This window comes from Athene cunicularia, assembly GCF_003259725.1.
Source record: "Athene cunicularia isolate RWA chromosome 17 unlocalized genomic scaffold, athCun1 chr17_part1, whole genome shotgun sequence".
In the NCBI taxonomy this organism is placed as follows: Eukaryota; Metazoa; Chordata; class Aves; order Strigiformes; family Strigidae; genus Athene; species Athene cunicularia.
Window position 1 is genome coordinate 11464142 of NW_020799122.1, and position 15345 is coordinate 11479486.

General features: G+C 43.8%; 1 protein-coding gene across 7 annotated transcripts in view; it reads left to right on the forward strand.

Annotated features, from left to right (window-relative positions):
* The window catches only part of ZNF618 (zinc finger protein 618), a 91656-nt gene that overhangs the window by 49942 nt on the left and 26369 nt on the right, over nucleotides 1-15345 (forward strand). For 4 of the 7 annotated variants that reach the window (XM_026860200.1, XM_026860203.1, XM_026860202.1 and 1 more), the window contains exons 9-13: nucleotides 610-687; nucleotides 1721-1810; nucleotides 9149-9337; nucleotides 12806-12889; nucleotides 13970-14026. In XM_026860200.1, the coding sequence (XP_026716001.1) occupies nucleotides 610-687; nucleotides 1721-1810; nucleotides 9149-9337; nucleotides 12806-12889; nucleotides 13970-14026 (498 nt within the window). The remainder of the gene's footprint in view (nucleotides 1-609; nucleotides 688-1720; nucleotides 1811-9148; nucleotides 9338-12805; nucleotides 12890-13969; nucleotides 14027-15345) is intronic. The other 3 variants (XM_026860201.1, XM_026860205.1, XM_026860206.1) reach the window with 3 other exon arrangements.

Here is a 15345-nt window from a genome sequence, read left to right on the forward strand (position 1 = left end):
CCTTCCCACATATCTACAGCCAGTAGGTTGATGCCCAGCCCTAGTAGATACCAGGCTCTTGTTGTACATACAATTGAGCAGGCTTCCGAAAATCAAAGAAGTGGGTGTTTCATGTCTTTGGTGATTTAGTGAATTGTTCGAGGCATAAATTAAATTATTTTATAAAATGGGTTGGGTTCTGATTTGTTGCTAGCTGTGCTGTTAGATGGTAGAAGGTCCCTGGTCAGTATTTGTTAGCTGACTTGCTTGCAGACTGCATTACCATGCCCATTTTCAGACAGTATAACATCATTAGATAGGAGATGAACTGGAAGAAAATCAGAAAATACGGATCGGGATTTGGAATGTGTTTGTTCAGTCTTTCTCTGTATTTTTTAAAAGAATTATATACCTACAAGGCATGTTACTGGGCTGGAAGCAGGGGTAGTCCTGGGGTACCTGAGGAGGAGGGACAAGTCAGAGGGGTCATTTGGTTTATAATTTCTGCCTTGAAATCTTGTTACAGATTTAAATGTCATTACAGATGCAGGAGCATTCAGTGCCCATGCAGCTGTAGAAGGAAAACGTGAAGGTGTTGTCAGCTCTTTTGTTGGCTCTGTTCTCTTGCAGACCCCTATGACCAGGCTGTCATAGCAGCAGATGAAGTGAAGGAGGAGGAGCCAGAACCATTCCAGAAGATTGGCCCAAGTATGAGTTATTACACAATTTCAAATGTGAAAAAGAAAGCACGGAGTTTTCAAATCTGGAGGACCTCTAGGAAAACCAGGAAGCATTGTGTTACGCAGAGGTGTTGGGACCTTATGGGTGCTGAAAGATATGTTTAGGTTCAAATGAACACCAAACACCAACAGCCCTGGCCCTAACAAAGGCAGCTTTGTGATGTTTTCTGCTCAAGAGCTCTGCAAAGAGAATAGGAAAGTGGTTCAGGAGAAAAGCAAACTGGCAGCAATTATAGATGGTCTTTAGGTGTATTGACAGAGTTGGCAGGTGATTGCCTTCACACTGCCTTTGTGGTAGGTTCATCAGAGCAGAGTGAAACAAAGAGAGGACCAGAATCAGCCTTTGCCACAGCATTTCCCTGAATTCTCCGTTTTGGAAACAACTGATAACCCTAGATTTTAAATTCCTTTGGCTTGCAGCTTGCTGTCAGTTCTGTACTTCCCAGCAGTGGTAGGAGAGGGAGGTGTCAGCGTGGAGTTACACTACTTTGTTATTTCAAATACCCCCAAAGCAGGATTTAGCACAGTTATTGCAGAAAATCCCCTCTGCCTGCAAGAGAAATCTACAATCCAATATAAAAATTTAAAACTTTAACTTGACAACTTGTTTCCCAGTTTCACTGTTCCTGTTGTCTGCACATCATGGACTGCCCGAAATCAGAAGACAAAACTGCGCCATCTGTAATATAGACTTTAGAAATTGATTTTCTCCTTCGGTTTGCATGCTTACTTGCTGTAATTTTGGGATAATCTCCTGTAGCTTGTCTAGTTCTAGACCTTTTTATGCACAGCCTATCACTCTAGACACTGGCTTTAACTGTTTCCTATGTTGGGGAAAAGGTGGTGTGAATTACAGGGCAGATAAGTTCCAAGTGCATGAGGAATATGCTCTAGTTTTTGTCATCTGGTCAGTTTCTGCATAAAAAAATTCAGAAAGCTCGTGATTGTGTGAGAGGGCACTGCACTCCCTTCTGATCTTTGTACTTGTTTCATCTTCACAGAAACTGGCAATTACACCTGTGAATTCTGTGGCAAGCAGTACAAATACTACACTCCCTACCAAGAACATGTGGCACTGCATGCACCTATTAGTGAGTATCCTTCTGGAGATCTATTTCATTGCAAACTGTGATTTACAGTGGTTGGTGTTAAACACAAGGGTTGCAGGAGAGAGTGTCATTCCTGTGGATCCTTCCACTTGGACCTGCGGAATGGCGTCTGGCAGGATGTAGATCACATGCTGGCCAGGGCACTGTAAAGCTGAGCTGAAAATCTCTCTGAGGGACACTGTTACTGTTAAGTCTGTAATGACACTGAACTTTTACCAAAGTCCATGCACTACTACATATGTTCCTTGGGAGTTTGATATTTTATTTTATTGTTTAACTGAAGTGATACATGAAAGTTTTAGACTCCTCTAAATAATAAGTGAATGTACATACTAGGGAAGAAACATCTTTCTTAGGAGCTTCTGATAAATTATTAGACAGTGAGTTAAAGCTGGTTTTCAAAATCATGTAAATTACCTTGGCAGCTTGCTACTAAATCACAGGCAATAAAATATTTATTTCAGGGAGATCGGGAAAAGGCAGTTCTCAGCATACTACATGACACTACGATCTGCACTCTGGAGGGACACTACAGTCTGCACTCCCCAGACAAAGGGGAGGTTTTCATGAGCAATTAAGTGTAATTTAGTGAAAAATTTTAGTAAAATATTTGAGAGAAATTCTTGCTACATGCTGGTTTTGAATGCTTTAAAAATCTGCAGAGAAGTTCTTTACACCTGAACTTCATGCTTGTTCTATAGCATTACCCTGTGCTTTATTGTGATTTTAATGCTGTGAGCCATCGTGGTTGCTCTGTTTGTCCAGCTGCCAGCATTTTGGCTGAGGATGAGGATGGGTGGGCTGAGGTCATTAACCTTCATAGGTTTCCTCAGCTGCTCATCCGCAGCCAGCAGAGGGAGTGCACACTCCTTCCTCACCAAATTCAGCTTTAGTTAAGTTTTTAAGTTATGATAATAAGGCAGCATTGGTTTCAAACATATGTAGAAATAAATTGGAAACATAGTCCACCAGACTGTCACTTAGAAGGTGGGTCAAGGCTTGGTAGCTCTTGACAGCTGGCATGCAGGTTCTCTGAAGCATGGAGATGGATCAAGATAGTGGTAGAAGGTGTAGGGCATAAAGTACCTCTACCACCATCATCCCAAAGTTAGTCTTATTATTTCCCATCTGCCTGAAGGAACTAACCCAGTGCTTATGATTGCAAACATAACAATTATTCCTAAACATCCCTGCACCTCCAAACTCCACCTTAATTCGGGTCCTCAGAAAAGTCAGTGGTGGTGATCAGCAGTAGGTCAATCTCCTGGTATATATGGGAACCCAGACACCAGAGCTTTGGTGTCTCTAGTTCACCCTGGTACAGATGTCTAAGGAGCAGTATGCTGTAAGGACTGTACGTTGAGTATCTGCTTAGCAGTAGCAGATTCTTATCTTTCCAGTACTTCCCATTTCAAGGGGATTTATTGCTCTGGACATCTCTCCACCCTCCCAAGCCTCTGTAGTAATAAACTGCAGCTGCTGGTTCTAGTCCAGGCTCTCCAGCACAAAAGAAAAACAGAACTGTTCTTCTCTGAGAGGTATTTGCCTGAGGTGGACCCTGTAGGTCTGACTGCAGATGGAATGGTCCACACAGACACTGCCCTTCTCCCTGAGCAGAGTGCAGCTGCAGGGTTCTGGTGCACACTTTTTGACTACTGGAAAGCAGTTTTGGAGGAGGAGGCACATTATTTTGAATGCTGGGGTTGAAGCCGTTTTTGCACCATGGTTTCTGCAGTAGCCTTTGTGAAAGCAAGAGAAGCTGCCTCTGCTGCAGGCTAGACCAGCAGTCACTGAGATGTGCAAATGGGTTTCCAGTCCTTTCAGCAAATATTTTTAACTGTGAGGACACTTAAATCAAATCAGGATAATATTTTCATAAGGTTTAATCCCCTCCCTATAAACTCTTCTTTTTCCTTTTTTTTTTTTAACCTTTTTTTTTCTCTCCTAGTTCCCTTGAGCAGTAAGATTTACGATTTACAGTGACAAATCAGTAGCCCCGAGGAACATACAGGAGAGGGCATGATTAGCTACCAAGCCAGGCTGGCTAGTACATTCTCCCACCTTTCTACTGCTCAGACTCTGCTCTTCCTATAACCCAAGGTCCTGTGAGGCAGCTGTAACACATGACTTTTGAACAGCACAACTGACTTTTCTCGGGCCCTTGCAGTCAGAAGAAGTAAAGCTGAGACTTTCTTTACCCAGGTCTTGTTCTTCTGGTTAGAAGGCAAATGCTGAAAAATTAGCTGTAGTGGGAGCGGGTAAGGAAAACACTTAAGCATTACCAATTCAGTTTTCTTGGTCTCTCTGCTTAAGTGCAAGCTTCCCTTCCGGAGCCTGTCTTTCTGGTTTTCTGTGATAATGGATAAAAATTTATTGGAAATGGGCTAAACCAAAGACTTGTATCCTGCAGAGTCAATAGGACCTTGCTGGATAATTTTTGGTCAGTGCTGCTGGATACCTGCTGTCTGGAAAAGAGCTCTGCTGTGGGGTTCCCTGGAATTGTTAATGCCAAAGGTCTCCTTCAAAAGTTGCCTTTTGTTAGTTTGAGTAGAGGCTTTTTCATATGCTTAGAACTGGGCTATTACTCTTTTAAAATACATTTATGCTGGTTTTGTCAGCCTATTTACCCTTTTTAAGAAAGGTGTCAGAGGCTGTTTCCAAAAAAAGGAGGTTGCGGGCACATTCATTGTCCCAGTTTTAGAAATATCTCTGAACAGAGATGTGCAGGGGTTCAGAGATTTCTTTCTGTCCTCCTCCAGGCTGTGTCTGCTCTGTAGGATGGAACTGGTTTAACCATATTTGCAGGAGGGTGGACTATTGTGTTTTGCTCTTAGATGATGTATTTACAGTGCAGAGAAAAGCTAGTGTGTTTATGATGTGGACTGGCTAGAAAAGTCACCAAGAATTGGGTTTTAGCTTGGTAAGTCCAGGAGTGTGCACTTACTGCATCTTCTTTTGGTAACTGCATATAAGGCAACAGACTCTCCCTGGTCATGGAAGTATGTGGTGCAAGCACTAAATTCTGCACAGCTATCCATGTCTGTTGCTTCCAGGATGAAAATCTAAAGCAGTGTCAGGGCCCTGAGTGCACTAATAGGTCTTACTGGCCCTGACCTATCTCACACAGGGCCTGTGCCCACATTCAGACTCCCTGTTTCAGCTCAGCTCTGGACTGTCGGTCCCTGCCTGAGCTAGGATGTTGGTCTCCAGCTCAGTTGTAGACATGCCTATACCTGGTCATGGATCTCCTTGGTCTGCACCACAACCTGTAGACTGACTTCCCAGCTTAATGTCAACCCTGTCTCATCACTGTAGACTTTCTTGAGGATCGTTGGTACATGTCTGGCCCTGGTTATCCTCACCAGAGCTGATCCTGCCACTGACCTGTGGATTGACTTCCCAGCTTGACCTGTCTCATTGCCTTGAACTTCCTGATTATCTAGACTCTTGGTTGAAGCTGGCTGTCATCTCTGGTCCTGCCTTGCCTCTCAGGGGCTGTGGGATGGGCCCCAGCAGTCGCAGACCCTGCCCTTCCAGCCCCATGATTGTACTTGGCTCCACTCTGTAGGGGGCAGACAGATCTACATCCACACTGACACCTGAGATGCTCAAGGAAGTTCATCAAGCCTCTCTGCTCAATTACTTTTCTCATTATGAAGGATGCTGGATACAATTTGCTCATCAAAAGTGTTTAAACACAGTGTTTCTTAAAGGCAGCTGCCATCATGGAGTTTTCTCTTAGGGAGAGGGATCCTTTTTGGTAGCATCTCTAGTTTCCATGCAGGTCCCGCCTAACCAAGAGAAAAACAGCTCCAGATTGCAGTTGGATGGTGTGTCTTTGCTTCCTCCATCTCAGTGAGTGAAATCTGTGAGTTCAGATGTTTTTCCCACTCTCTGATCCCACAGTCCCTTAGCAACAGGCTTCACTGCCAGTATTTGTTTGTATGGATAAAGAAGCACATTAAGAATTTGATAGGTTTGAGCAGAGTTTTTCCTGTGGAAAGACCTGTTTCCAATAGCAGAGGTTTCCACTCAGCATATTGAATTTCAGGCCATTGTTAAGGAATCACTTTCCATCATATTCATTAAAGATAGATTTTTCTCCAGAGGTGATGCTATAATTCCATCTGAACCATCTGAATGGTTCCTTACCTGTCCTGACAAGATCTTTCTGAAAAAATGTGATACACAAATTATTAGTCAGAATTTTTACCTGGCAAAAGCGAAGTTACTGAGATAATCTGATCTCTGTTCTATTGTGGTAGTGTGTGGCTTTATGTATCTTTTGAGGAGACATGTTGAAATATCTACCAGATTTTCTACTTACTGCCACAGCTTGCCATTAACAGGGCTTGAAGATCTTAGCAAAGACAGGAAAGTCAGGAGGGACCACAGTGATCTCTAGACTGACCAGAGTAACGCATGCTATAGGATTGCCTTGATTTAATTGTTCACATGTATGTTTTAGAGAGACATCTAATCTTGCTGTTAAGAGTGACAGAAAATACAGCAACCTCTTAAGGTAATTATTTCAATGAATTATTACCCTCGTTAAACTAAGACTAAAATTATCCAGCTGTAGCTTTCAAACACTGATCCTATTTATAACTTTGTCTGATAGGTGAAGGAGGACTAAGTTACCAAATTCCTGTCCTTTCTAGACCTTTGTATAGCCTGCTGTCAAGTCACTTCATAGTGACTAACCTCCCAGTTAAGCCAAAAGAGTAACTTGGTGTTTCTTTTGTAAGGTATGCTGTTCTTGTCCTTTATTTATCCTTTTGCCTTTTCATCTGAATATTCTCAGGTCTGTTAACCACCTTTGTGCAGGGCATGCACCAGCACTGGGTCTAGTGAAGGAACTGAGAGCTAACATTGTCTTCCTGATCCCTTTTGAAAGTGCCCTGGTTGCATACCTAAAGAGTTCCTCGGTCTTTCTAGCTATGTCATTGCCCTAGGAGCTTGTCTACAGCCATGATGACCAAGCACAGCAATGGATTAAGCTCTTTTTCCTGCTGCCAAGGCAGAGTCCCCCATTTTTAAGTATCACCTGTATCATCTGTATTCTTTAGCATACCATGTGCCACTCTGTGGCTGTAGCACAGTGCACTCAGTTTACCAAGTGATTGAGGTCACTGAGTGAGACTTGGGCTCTACATTACTCCTCTCCTGCCCTCCCTTCTCCAGTATGTCAGCTTTGACTGGGCATATCCCAGATGCTTTCTGAGAAAGTTTAAAAAAACTTCTTAATAGCAGCAGTAATGGGATCATCTGTCCACAATGCTGTCTCCAATCTTGCTGTCTAACTGCAGATTTTGAGGCAAGAGGTTTTTGTAACTATTCAGGAAGTATTTTCATTTTTGGAAGTATCTTTAACTTGGCCTTTTCATCAGCCTGAGGCAGTGAGTTTCACAGTGAAGATAACTTTTCAAGAACAGAAAAAAGGAGCTATGTGATCATCTCTACCTGTGTCGCTTAGTCTTCGGAGGGAATTCATCATCTGATGAACCAAAAACTTATTTTTCAATTATTAGCATCCTCCAGACTGCTAGAACTAATATTTTTTGGTCTATCTTGCCTTGCTGGCTCAAACTCTGTCTCTGTCTAGTGTCAAATGGAGCAGCCTTCTTTCTAGGGCCTGAATTTGAAGACATACTGTTTGTTTAAGTTGGGAGCAAAAAGAAGTAGTTTTGTACGTCTTCATAGCACTGAGACTTTTTTTCTTCAGCTCTCCAGAGAGCAGTATCTGGACTGCAGAGGATTTGCAGTGATGTTCTTTCTTTGTTTCTGACACTGAATAGTTGGCTGATTGCTACTTCTCTTGGTATGGACAGGGAATAAAGCATCAATTGGTGGGAATGGGCCTCATGGGAAACTAGATGATACATAAGCAGGAAATTGTCATATCTCACTACATTTTTGCTGGCAGTTTGGCAGCAACTGGAGGAGGATTATCCATGGAGATTGGAAGGAAGTATAGGAAGCAAAAGCAAGCCTGCCTGTGAGAAAACCTAGTGCAGTATCTCCTGCAGAAGTATACTAACATTTACTGGAAATGTCATCTTGAATCTGTGTATCAGATCAAGTGAAAGAAAAAACTGTCTTTTTTGAGTATCTTTTTGCAAGCTGCTTTGAATCCTCACTCTCCAGTGCTGCTGACTGCTGGCACAGAAGATGAGAGCAGTTCACACTGAAGGTCTACAGTGTCTCATGGGAGTTTGGAAATGAGCATCCAGTCCCAGCCTGGGTGACTTCTCACATGTTTCAGAGTCAGGCTGTTGTACTGCCATTGGCAGTCCATGATGGAGAACTGCTTAATGTGGTTAAGTATTTCTTAATTATACTGTATAGCATGAACAGGTGCTAGTATTGCCCATCCAAATTTAGGCCTCCTAAAATATCACTGTAATTCTATGGAAATCACTGGTAACAAGCTTGGACTGTGGGTTATGTGAGCCTTGTTTCTTAGTGATTCTTTATGGTAGATGGTTGGAGTGGGACTTGGGCTTCAGGAGCCATATCCACATTTCTGTGGAAGAAGCCACTGAGGAATGAAGGGGGTTGTTAGGTTGTTTCTCTATTTTTCTAATTGTTTTTATAATTCATGTGGCCTAGACAAAGGGATGTTCTCCTGAAGGTTTTTCATACGACTTTTGGCATTGAAAATTCCTGGTGATCCTCACTGTGCATTGCAGAGACCAAAATGTAGATATATTCAAAGAGCATATCCCAGTAATACTCTCAAATTTTCCACATGTCGCCAGAATTTGTCTGGAGATGGAGGCCAAAGGGCTTCCCTGACTTGCAGGATGAGAACTCTGCCTCCTAATTCCCTTCTATTCCCCTTCCCTTTGTATTTGGCTAATGAGACAAGGAATGTAGATGGAGATATCTAGCATTTATGCAAGGCTCAAGTAAAAAAGATGTCAACTCCTCCCTATTCAGAGCTCTGAGTATCACATTAGAAACCTGCTCACAAAATTCAAACTCTTACATATATAGAAGTGGAGGACAGCGGTGAAGGTACACCGAGCCAGGCCAATAGTACTCCTGGATGGATGGGGTGATTCCTGCTGGAGGAGGAATGGGTTGGTCATGTGGCAGTTAAAGGTGTGGAAGGGAACTAACAAGCTTCAAGAATCTGTCCCCTCGGGTGAGCAGGGAAAACAGTTTTGTTACATGGGATCAGTGGATCCACAATCACTGCAGGTCCCCATGCAAGGGATTCGTGAGCATGGCTGTTAGAAAGCAACCCTCCCAGAAGGCACACGGTCTGGGAGCTGACTGACTGTCCAGGCACTAGTTCTGAGTGTTCATATCCAGAGTTCTCTCGATCTCCACTCTTCGTGGCAGTGAAGACACAGGCGAGCCAATCCAGCAAAAAAACACCGGCTTCAATAAACCGATGTTCTACCCTCCTGCACCGCACCCCCTCCGGTGTCCCACCGGCATCCCAATCCCAGATGTTCCGCGCTCCAAATTCTGGATCCCCAGGAAGCAAGGCCATCACAGGTACCAATTGCCTTTCTACCATCAACTTTCTTAACTGCTTAGTGTCCAATCCTGCCCTGGGTTGGCTTTTGATCCTTCCTGGACTCAGTCTGCTCCATCCATGACTGTCCCAGAAAAGCTACTCCCAGAAGCAGTTGAGAGGATTAGATCCTTTGGCATGTTATAAATAAAAATGTACATCAGCATTAGGTCTTTATAACCTCTTCCCAGTGACAGGTTGGGGTTTTTTAAGCATCATGCTCATCATGAGGTACAAAAGACCCTGTTTCAAATCCTGGTGTCACAACCTGAGGAGAGCTTCCTGACAAGGATTGGCATAGTAGCTTGTCAGGTATGGGGATTTTTGTTTGCTTTTCAGCTTTGTTTGGCATTTAGTGTTTGTTTCCCTCAAGCCAGTATTTCAGGGCTAGGCCTGTGTCTGAGGAAGTTAAATGGAGTACAGGTGTTTTCACAGTGCTCCACTCCCCACAGGAACTACCAAGAGATGAACTGGACTCCAGCAGCAAAACTAATGGTACAGAACCATCACAGAGGTGTTAGAAGACGCATTAAGATTGATCCTCCCATAGTCCCTGTTGCCTCCTTCCAAGCAATTTCAAACCATAAAGAAAGCAAAGAGCATTGAAAAAAACCTATTAATAAATAGGATGTGAGACATAGCATTCATATGTCCAGTCAGCAGGGAAGCACTCTCTTAAATCTGGGGAATTGATAGATACATGTTCTGTCTCATACAGAAGAAGGGCTGGTTAATCAGCTGGTGTTTAAACACCTCTGAAATCCTGGCATGGACAGATGCCAAATAGCAGAGATGACTGTGGTGGGAGAGGACACAGGGTGCTGAACAAGGATGCTTTTTGTTAGATAACACATGTCTGCAGCTACCAGATGTTGCAGTGAGTGACCTGTCTTCTTACAGCTTACAAGTCCTGGGATTCCATATTGTTATTGCACCTCTTAAACATTTATATGATTTTATTACTAATTTGAGTTCTGTCCTGTTCAATCAAGTTACAAGTTAAAGCTGAGAAACCTTTTTCATTATTTACTTAAACTTGATACAACTTCTTCCAGTTTCACGTCTCACAAAAGTGGAACTATGGGGAGCCTTCCTGGGTCAGAGGTCAGATTCATCAGAGCAGTAACTGGGAGATGTTTTTTGTAAAGGCACTTTTCTCCCCAGCTTCTCTAATCAAAAAGTGTATCAGTACATTGGGTAAAAACATTTGAGCTTTGCTTTTCTTGTATGGAGGAAGGAATCACATGATGCTTGAGCCTGGTGGATTGATCTTTAAGAAACTGTTATTAGTCTGGGGACCCTACCCTGTTAATCTGGTGGCATCACTTCCGTGGTGTCTTTCAAGGCAGTGTCTTGTACAAATCCAATCTGAGCAGCTTCTTGAATGTCTGGTACAAATGCATTGACCATAACACCTTTTAGGAAGACAGTCTCCGGAAGGGATGCCTTCCGAGTGCTGCGGTTAGAGACGTTTCACGTGGGCCTGGATAGTGCCAGAGATGGTGGAGTACCACTCCAATGATAGTGTTTGCACAGACACTTTGTAGAGTGGCACTTTGTCTATACACATAATTTTGCTTTGCATGCAAAATGTTCAGGTATGAGGAGAGACAACTTGTGTCAACTGCCCTCTCCTCTGTGGGAAGGGCACAGTAAGTCCCAGGCAGTGCATTAAACCAATTTTTTCTTATTGCCAGACATTGGGGGGGGGGGGGGGGGGGTTGGGAATAATAGAGTATGAGGACAAAACTACCATACAAATTTTTTCCAAATGTTTTTGGAGACCTCCAACTCACTTGTGACATAAGCCAGGATTTGAACCAGGGTCTCTTGTGGGGTAGGTTGGCCTAATAATTTTATCATGGTCTCTTTCCCACTATGGCATCTGATTTTCTAGATACTTAAGGCCTCTCATTACTGTTATTGAACAGAAAGGGGGTGGACTAGGTAACATCTCCAGTTCCTCTTGTTTTGTGTGATTCTGTTTTTTAACTGATTTGACTGCATAAGTTCTCCTGTTCTCCTGCATTTTAGAAAGAGTCAGGAAGGTAGTAGATTGAGAAGCCTGCTCAGGGCTTGGAAGGGTTCACAAAGGATTGGCTGGACCAGAATTTCTGGGCTGGGAGCTTCAAACAGTTCAGGTCGTTTCTAGCCACATTACATATAAAGACCGTGTGTCTGAGACACGTTTCAGCACAGTGAGGCTGTGAGGCTGCAGGGAGCTGGGACTTCTTTATGGAAGTCATGACAGCAGTTCTGACTACTCCAGTGGTCTGCAGCAGTATGTAATGAAATAATGATCTGATAACCAGTTTTCAACACCCCTGAAAGCCTTCTGTTCCCCAGCTCCCTCACTATGCAATTTGCATGCTGCTGAGCCCAGTAGAGCCTTCCTAAGTCATGTTCAGATGAAACCATTGAGTGACAGTGGACTCCATGAATGAGTCCATGTATGGGAACAGTCCATACAGCATAGACTATACACAGCTTGGCCAGTTCACCTTTCATTTTATTTATTTGTAGTTTATCCCTTGAGTCACTACAGTAAAACGTTGGCTCAGATACAGAAAACCTAGTTGAGATGAGAGAAGACCTCATACTAGTTGTGCTGTTGAACCTGTGCTGAGGGACACCAGCACGAGGAGGATGGGAGACACATCAGCTGTGCTGTACAGGGACGTTTCAGGACACTGCAGCTACTGCCAGAGTCAGGAACCACCTCTGCACACTGGAGGAGTCGTGACAGTTACTGGGAAATTGCCTTGTGCTGTTGATGAAGTGTGTGAAGCAAGTGAACTGCCAAGAGCACTGGCTGGCAGCACGCTGCAGGAGCAGAGCCTGCCTGCTTGGCCTTGGGGAGGGTTGCGGTAGCGAGGCCACTGTTGGAAAGCACAGAGGGCCAGAGGATCTACCACAGCTTTTCCAGACATCATGGGCAGGCTCTGGGACAGCCAGTCAGTCCTCCACTCAGATTTTTGGGGATGGTATTTAGGGAGGGAATGCAGATTGCTGGAAAGCTCAGGGGGAGCTGGTAGTGCTTCTGTAGGTGACACTCTACATGCTGTGATGAGGACCCAAGTTCAGTCTGCAGACCATCTGTGCCAGAGGCTTTAAGGGCTGCTTATTGCCTTAAGGAAGAGTAAGATAAGGGTTGGGTTTTTTTGCAGGGGAGGAAGCCATGACCCTTCTGGTTCAGTCAGGACTGGTGTTCCTGGGCTCCCTAAGAGCCAATCCAGGCCACCTCAGCCAAAAGGCATTCAAGAAAAATATCTACCTGTTATCCCTTCAATGAATCTGGCCCATTTGCCTCCAAAAAGAGGTATTTGACCTTTCTGCTGTATTCAGGGTATGCAGTTATGTGGCACAGGAGCATGTTGTCTTGCCTCCTGTCTGTGTGGTTCTGCCTCCACTATTGACCAGTCACCATCCTTGCTTTGTTCTCCACCCAGCAGAAAGCGCTTTCAGCAGGAGAGTGGAAGGCAAAGCGCAAAACAACTTTGAAGAAACAAACAGCAATTCTCAGAACTCCAGTGGTAAGTGTGTTCACTCCTTCCTGCTGTTGCTTACCATGTCCTTCTTCAGAGCAGGATTCATCTGTGATCTGTGATTATATATTTGGGGTACCTTCTTTAAACTTGCAGGCAGCTAGTCCTTCTGGGGTAGTGACCTCTTCTTACTCCTCTCCAGGTTCCTGCCACTCCAAGCCTGTAAAAAAGGTGATATGGGCATCCTGCTCCCAAGGTTCAGATACTTCAGCATAGGTTTTTCAGTGGGTAGCAAAGGTGTAGAGAAGGGGAATATGGGTGGAGATAAAGCAGAACTTGTTCCTTGTCTGTGCATCAGTGAAGTCCTCGTGAAGCAAAGCCATTTGCAACAAGCAAGAGTAGTTTGAGGACTATGAATAGAACAGCAGTTTGCATATTACAGTGTTGCCACATTGAATGTGGCAGCTTATTTACACATCACTGTAATCAGAGTCCAGCTGTTTGCGAGTTCACTACATGGAGGTCACAGCGTACCAGATGTGTAGATGTGGGACCAAAATATGTGTGTTTTAAGGAATTAAAATCTACTTCACTTTGGAGCTCCCTTGGAGTTTTAAGTCTAAGTGGTAGTAACTAAACATAACCACTGGCCTAGACAATTTTGATTAGGTACACCATTTATAGAGTTTTCTTTACAAGATTTTACCCTGCCAATGTATCCCCCTGCCTTCAAGCGGGACACCACCATTCTCTTATGCATAGGAGACACACCAGATGAAACACAATTTTGGCATCTTCATGTAGAGATAGAAAAATGCCAGCAGAAAAGGCTGACCTTTCTCCATTCCCCATTCAAGAGTACCAAAACTGGAATGGACAGGTAAGGGAAGGGTTTCCTTCCTGGAGCAGGTTAGACAGTGTTGTTGCAAGGGTTTATGTCTGCCTCTGAAGCAAATGAGGGGCTTTCTGGAATCATGTTGAAAAGGAATGACATGGTGTTGGAAAACCCATCTGCAGTATCAGAGTGGGTGATAGTGAATGGGAAAGAAGTTGTTTGTTACTAAAATACTGCATGTTATGTTTTGGGGAACAATCCTGTACTAATCCAAGCATTCACCACAATTACAGCTGTTCATTCGGGGACAGAAAAACCTAAAGAAAAGAGGTGTAAGCAGAACCCATCAGGTGAGCTTGTCTCTGTGTTTCAGGCCCTTGTACTTTTTAGTCCTGTTCCACTTGGGTAGCAGCAGTCAGGAGTCCTTAGGGGCTGGCCAAGTCTGTCTTCAGTCAGCCCAGCCAGGCTGTTATACATGACACAGAACAGCGTAGTACACTGACTGCCAAGAGTTACTAGCCTGACTTGCTGCTCTGAAAGTGGCCTTTTGCCTCTCAGCAGGTCTGCTCCTCATGTCTTGTCTTCTGTGGTAGTATGAGTGGTTTGAAGGGTTTCAAAGACTTTAAGTGCACGTCTTTAAATGTCAATATAGCATTTGGATTCCTGACTCCTCTGGGGCCCTTTGAAGGCAACAGCCTTAGATTGTTCCTTTTCTTATTCCTATTAAGCCCTGTATAACCTACAGAAGAGGAACAGAATTATCTTCCTTCATATCAAACAGCTTTTTTCCTAAAACCAAGAAAGCTGCATTATAAAACCTTCCGGCTGCAAACCTCCTATTAGTTTTGCAGAAGAGGAAATGAACCTGTAGCATGGGAGGGGGGTCTAGGAACCACTGACGAGAAGCACACACAAAGAAAGGGTAACTGTATTGAATAGTCCCAAGACTTTAGTTCTGTCTGAACTGCTATTAAATACTGACCCATTGTTGCTGTGACACATCTCACAGATTCTCCCTGCCATCTCCTTGTACCAGCTCACATCACAGTCATCCTTCTGAATCTGTTTCTATCTGAACTGCAACATATAAAGCGCATGAGTACAAGCTCACAGTAAAAAACAAAACAAAGACAGAAATTCTTAGAAATTGAGCAGTGAGTTTCATATCTGTTCATCTTATTTCATTGTAAGAAGTGTTTCTGTCTGCACCACATGGTATGGTCAGTTTAATTTAGTGGCTTAGTCTAGGGCCTGGCAGGTTGCAGGATTGTTGCAAGGGTGCTCACCTAAACTTTTGTTTGAGCCAGGAAACCTGAGGAACTTGAACTGCTCAGGACTGGTTTGAGAGGAGTTGGGCTCTGGTTGGAAGCAGTTCTTTTCTGCATTAAGCAGCTGATACACTCCTCAAAGCCAGACTGGTGCATGGAGATGTATAAACTTCTTCCCTTTTCTCCCTTCCCTTATCTGTTGTGCATCCTCTTTTCTTCCCTAGCTCCGTTTCCCCCCTTGACTTCATCTTTGTGCTGCTTCCTATGTGTCCCGTCCAGTGCTCTTTTCCAGCTCTTGCACCAAGCCATTTCTTCTCTTTCGTTACTTCATGTTCTCAGGAGTCAGTCTAAATGTTCTCACTGATAGCAGCCTGAGTGAGCATCACCATGTCACATTATGA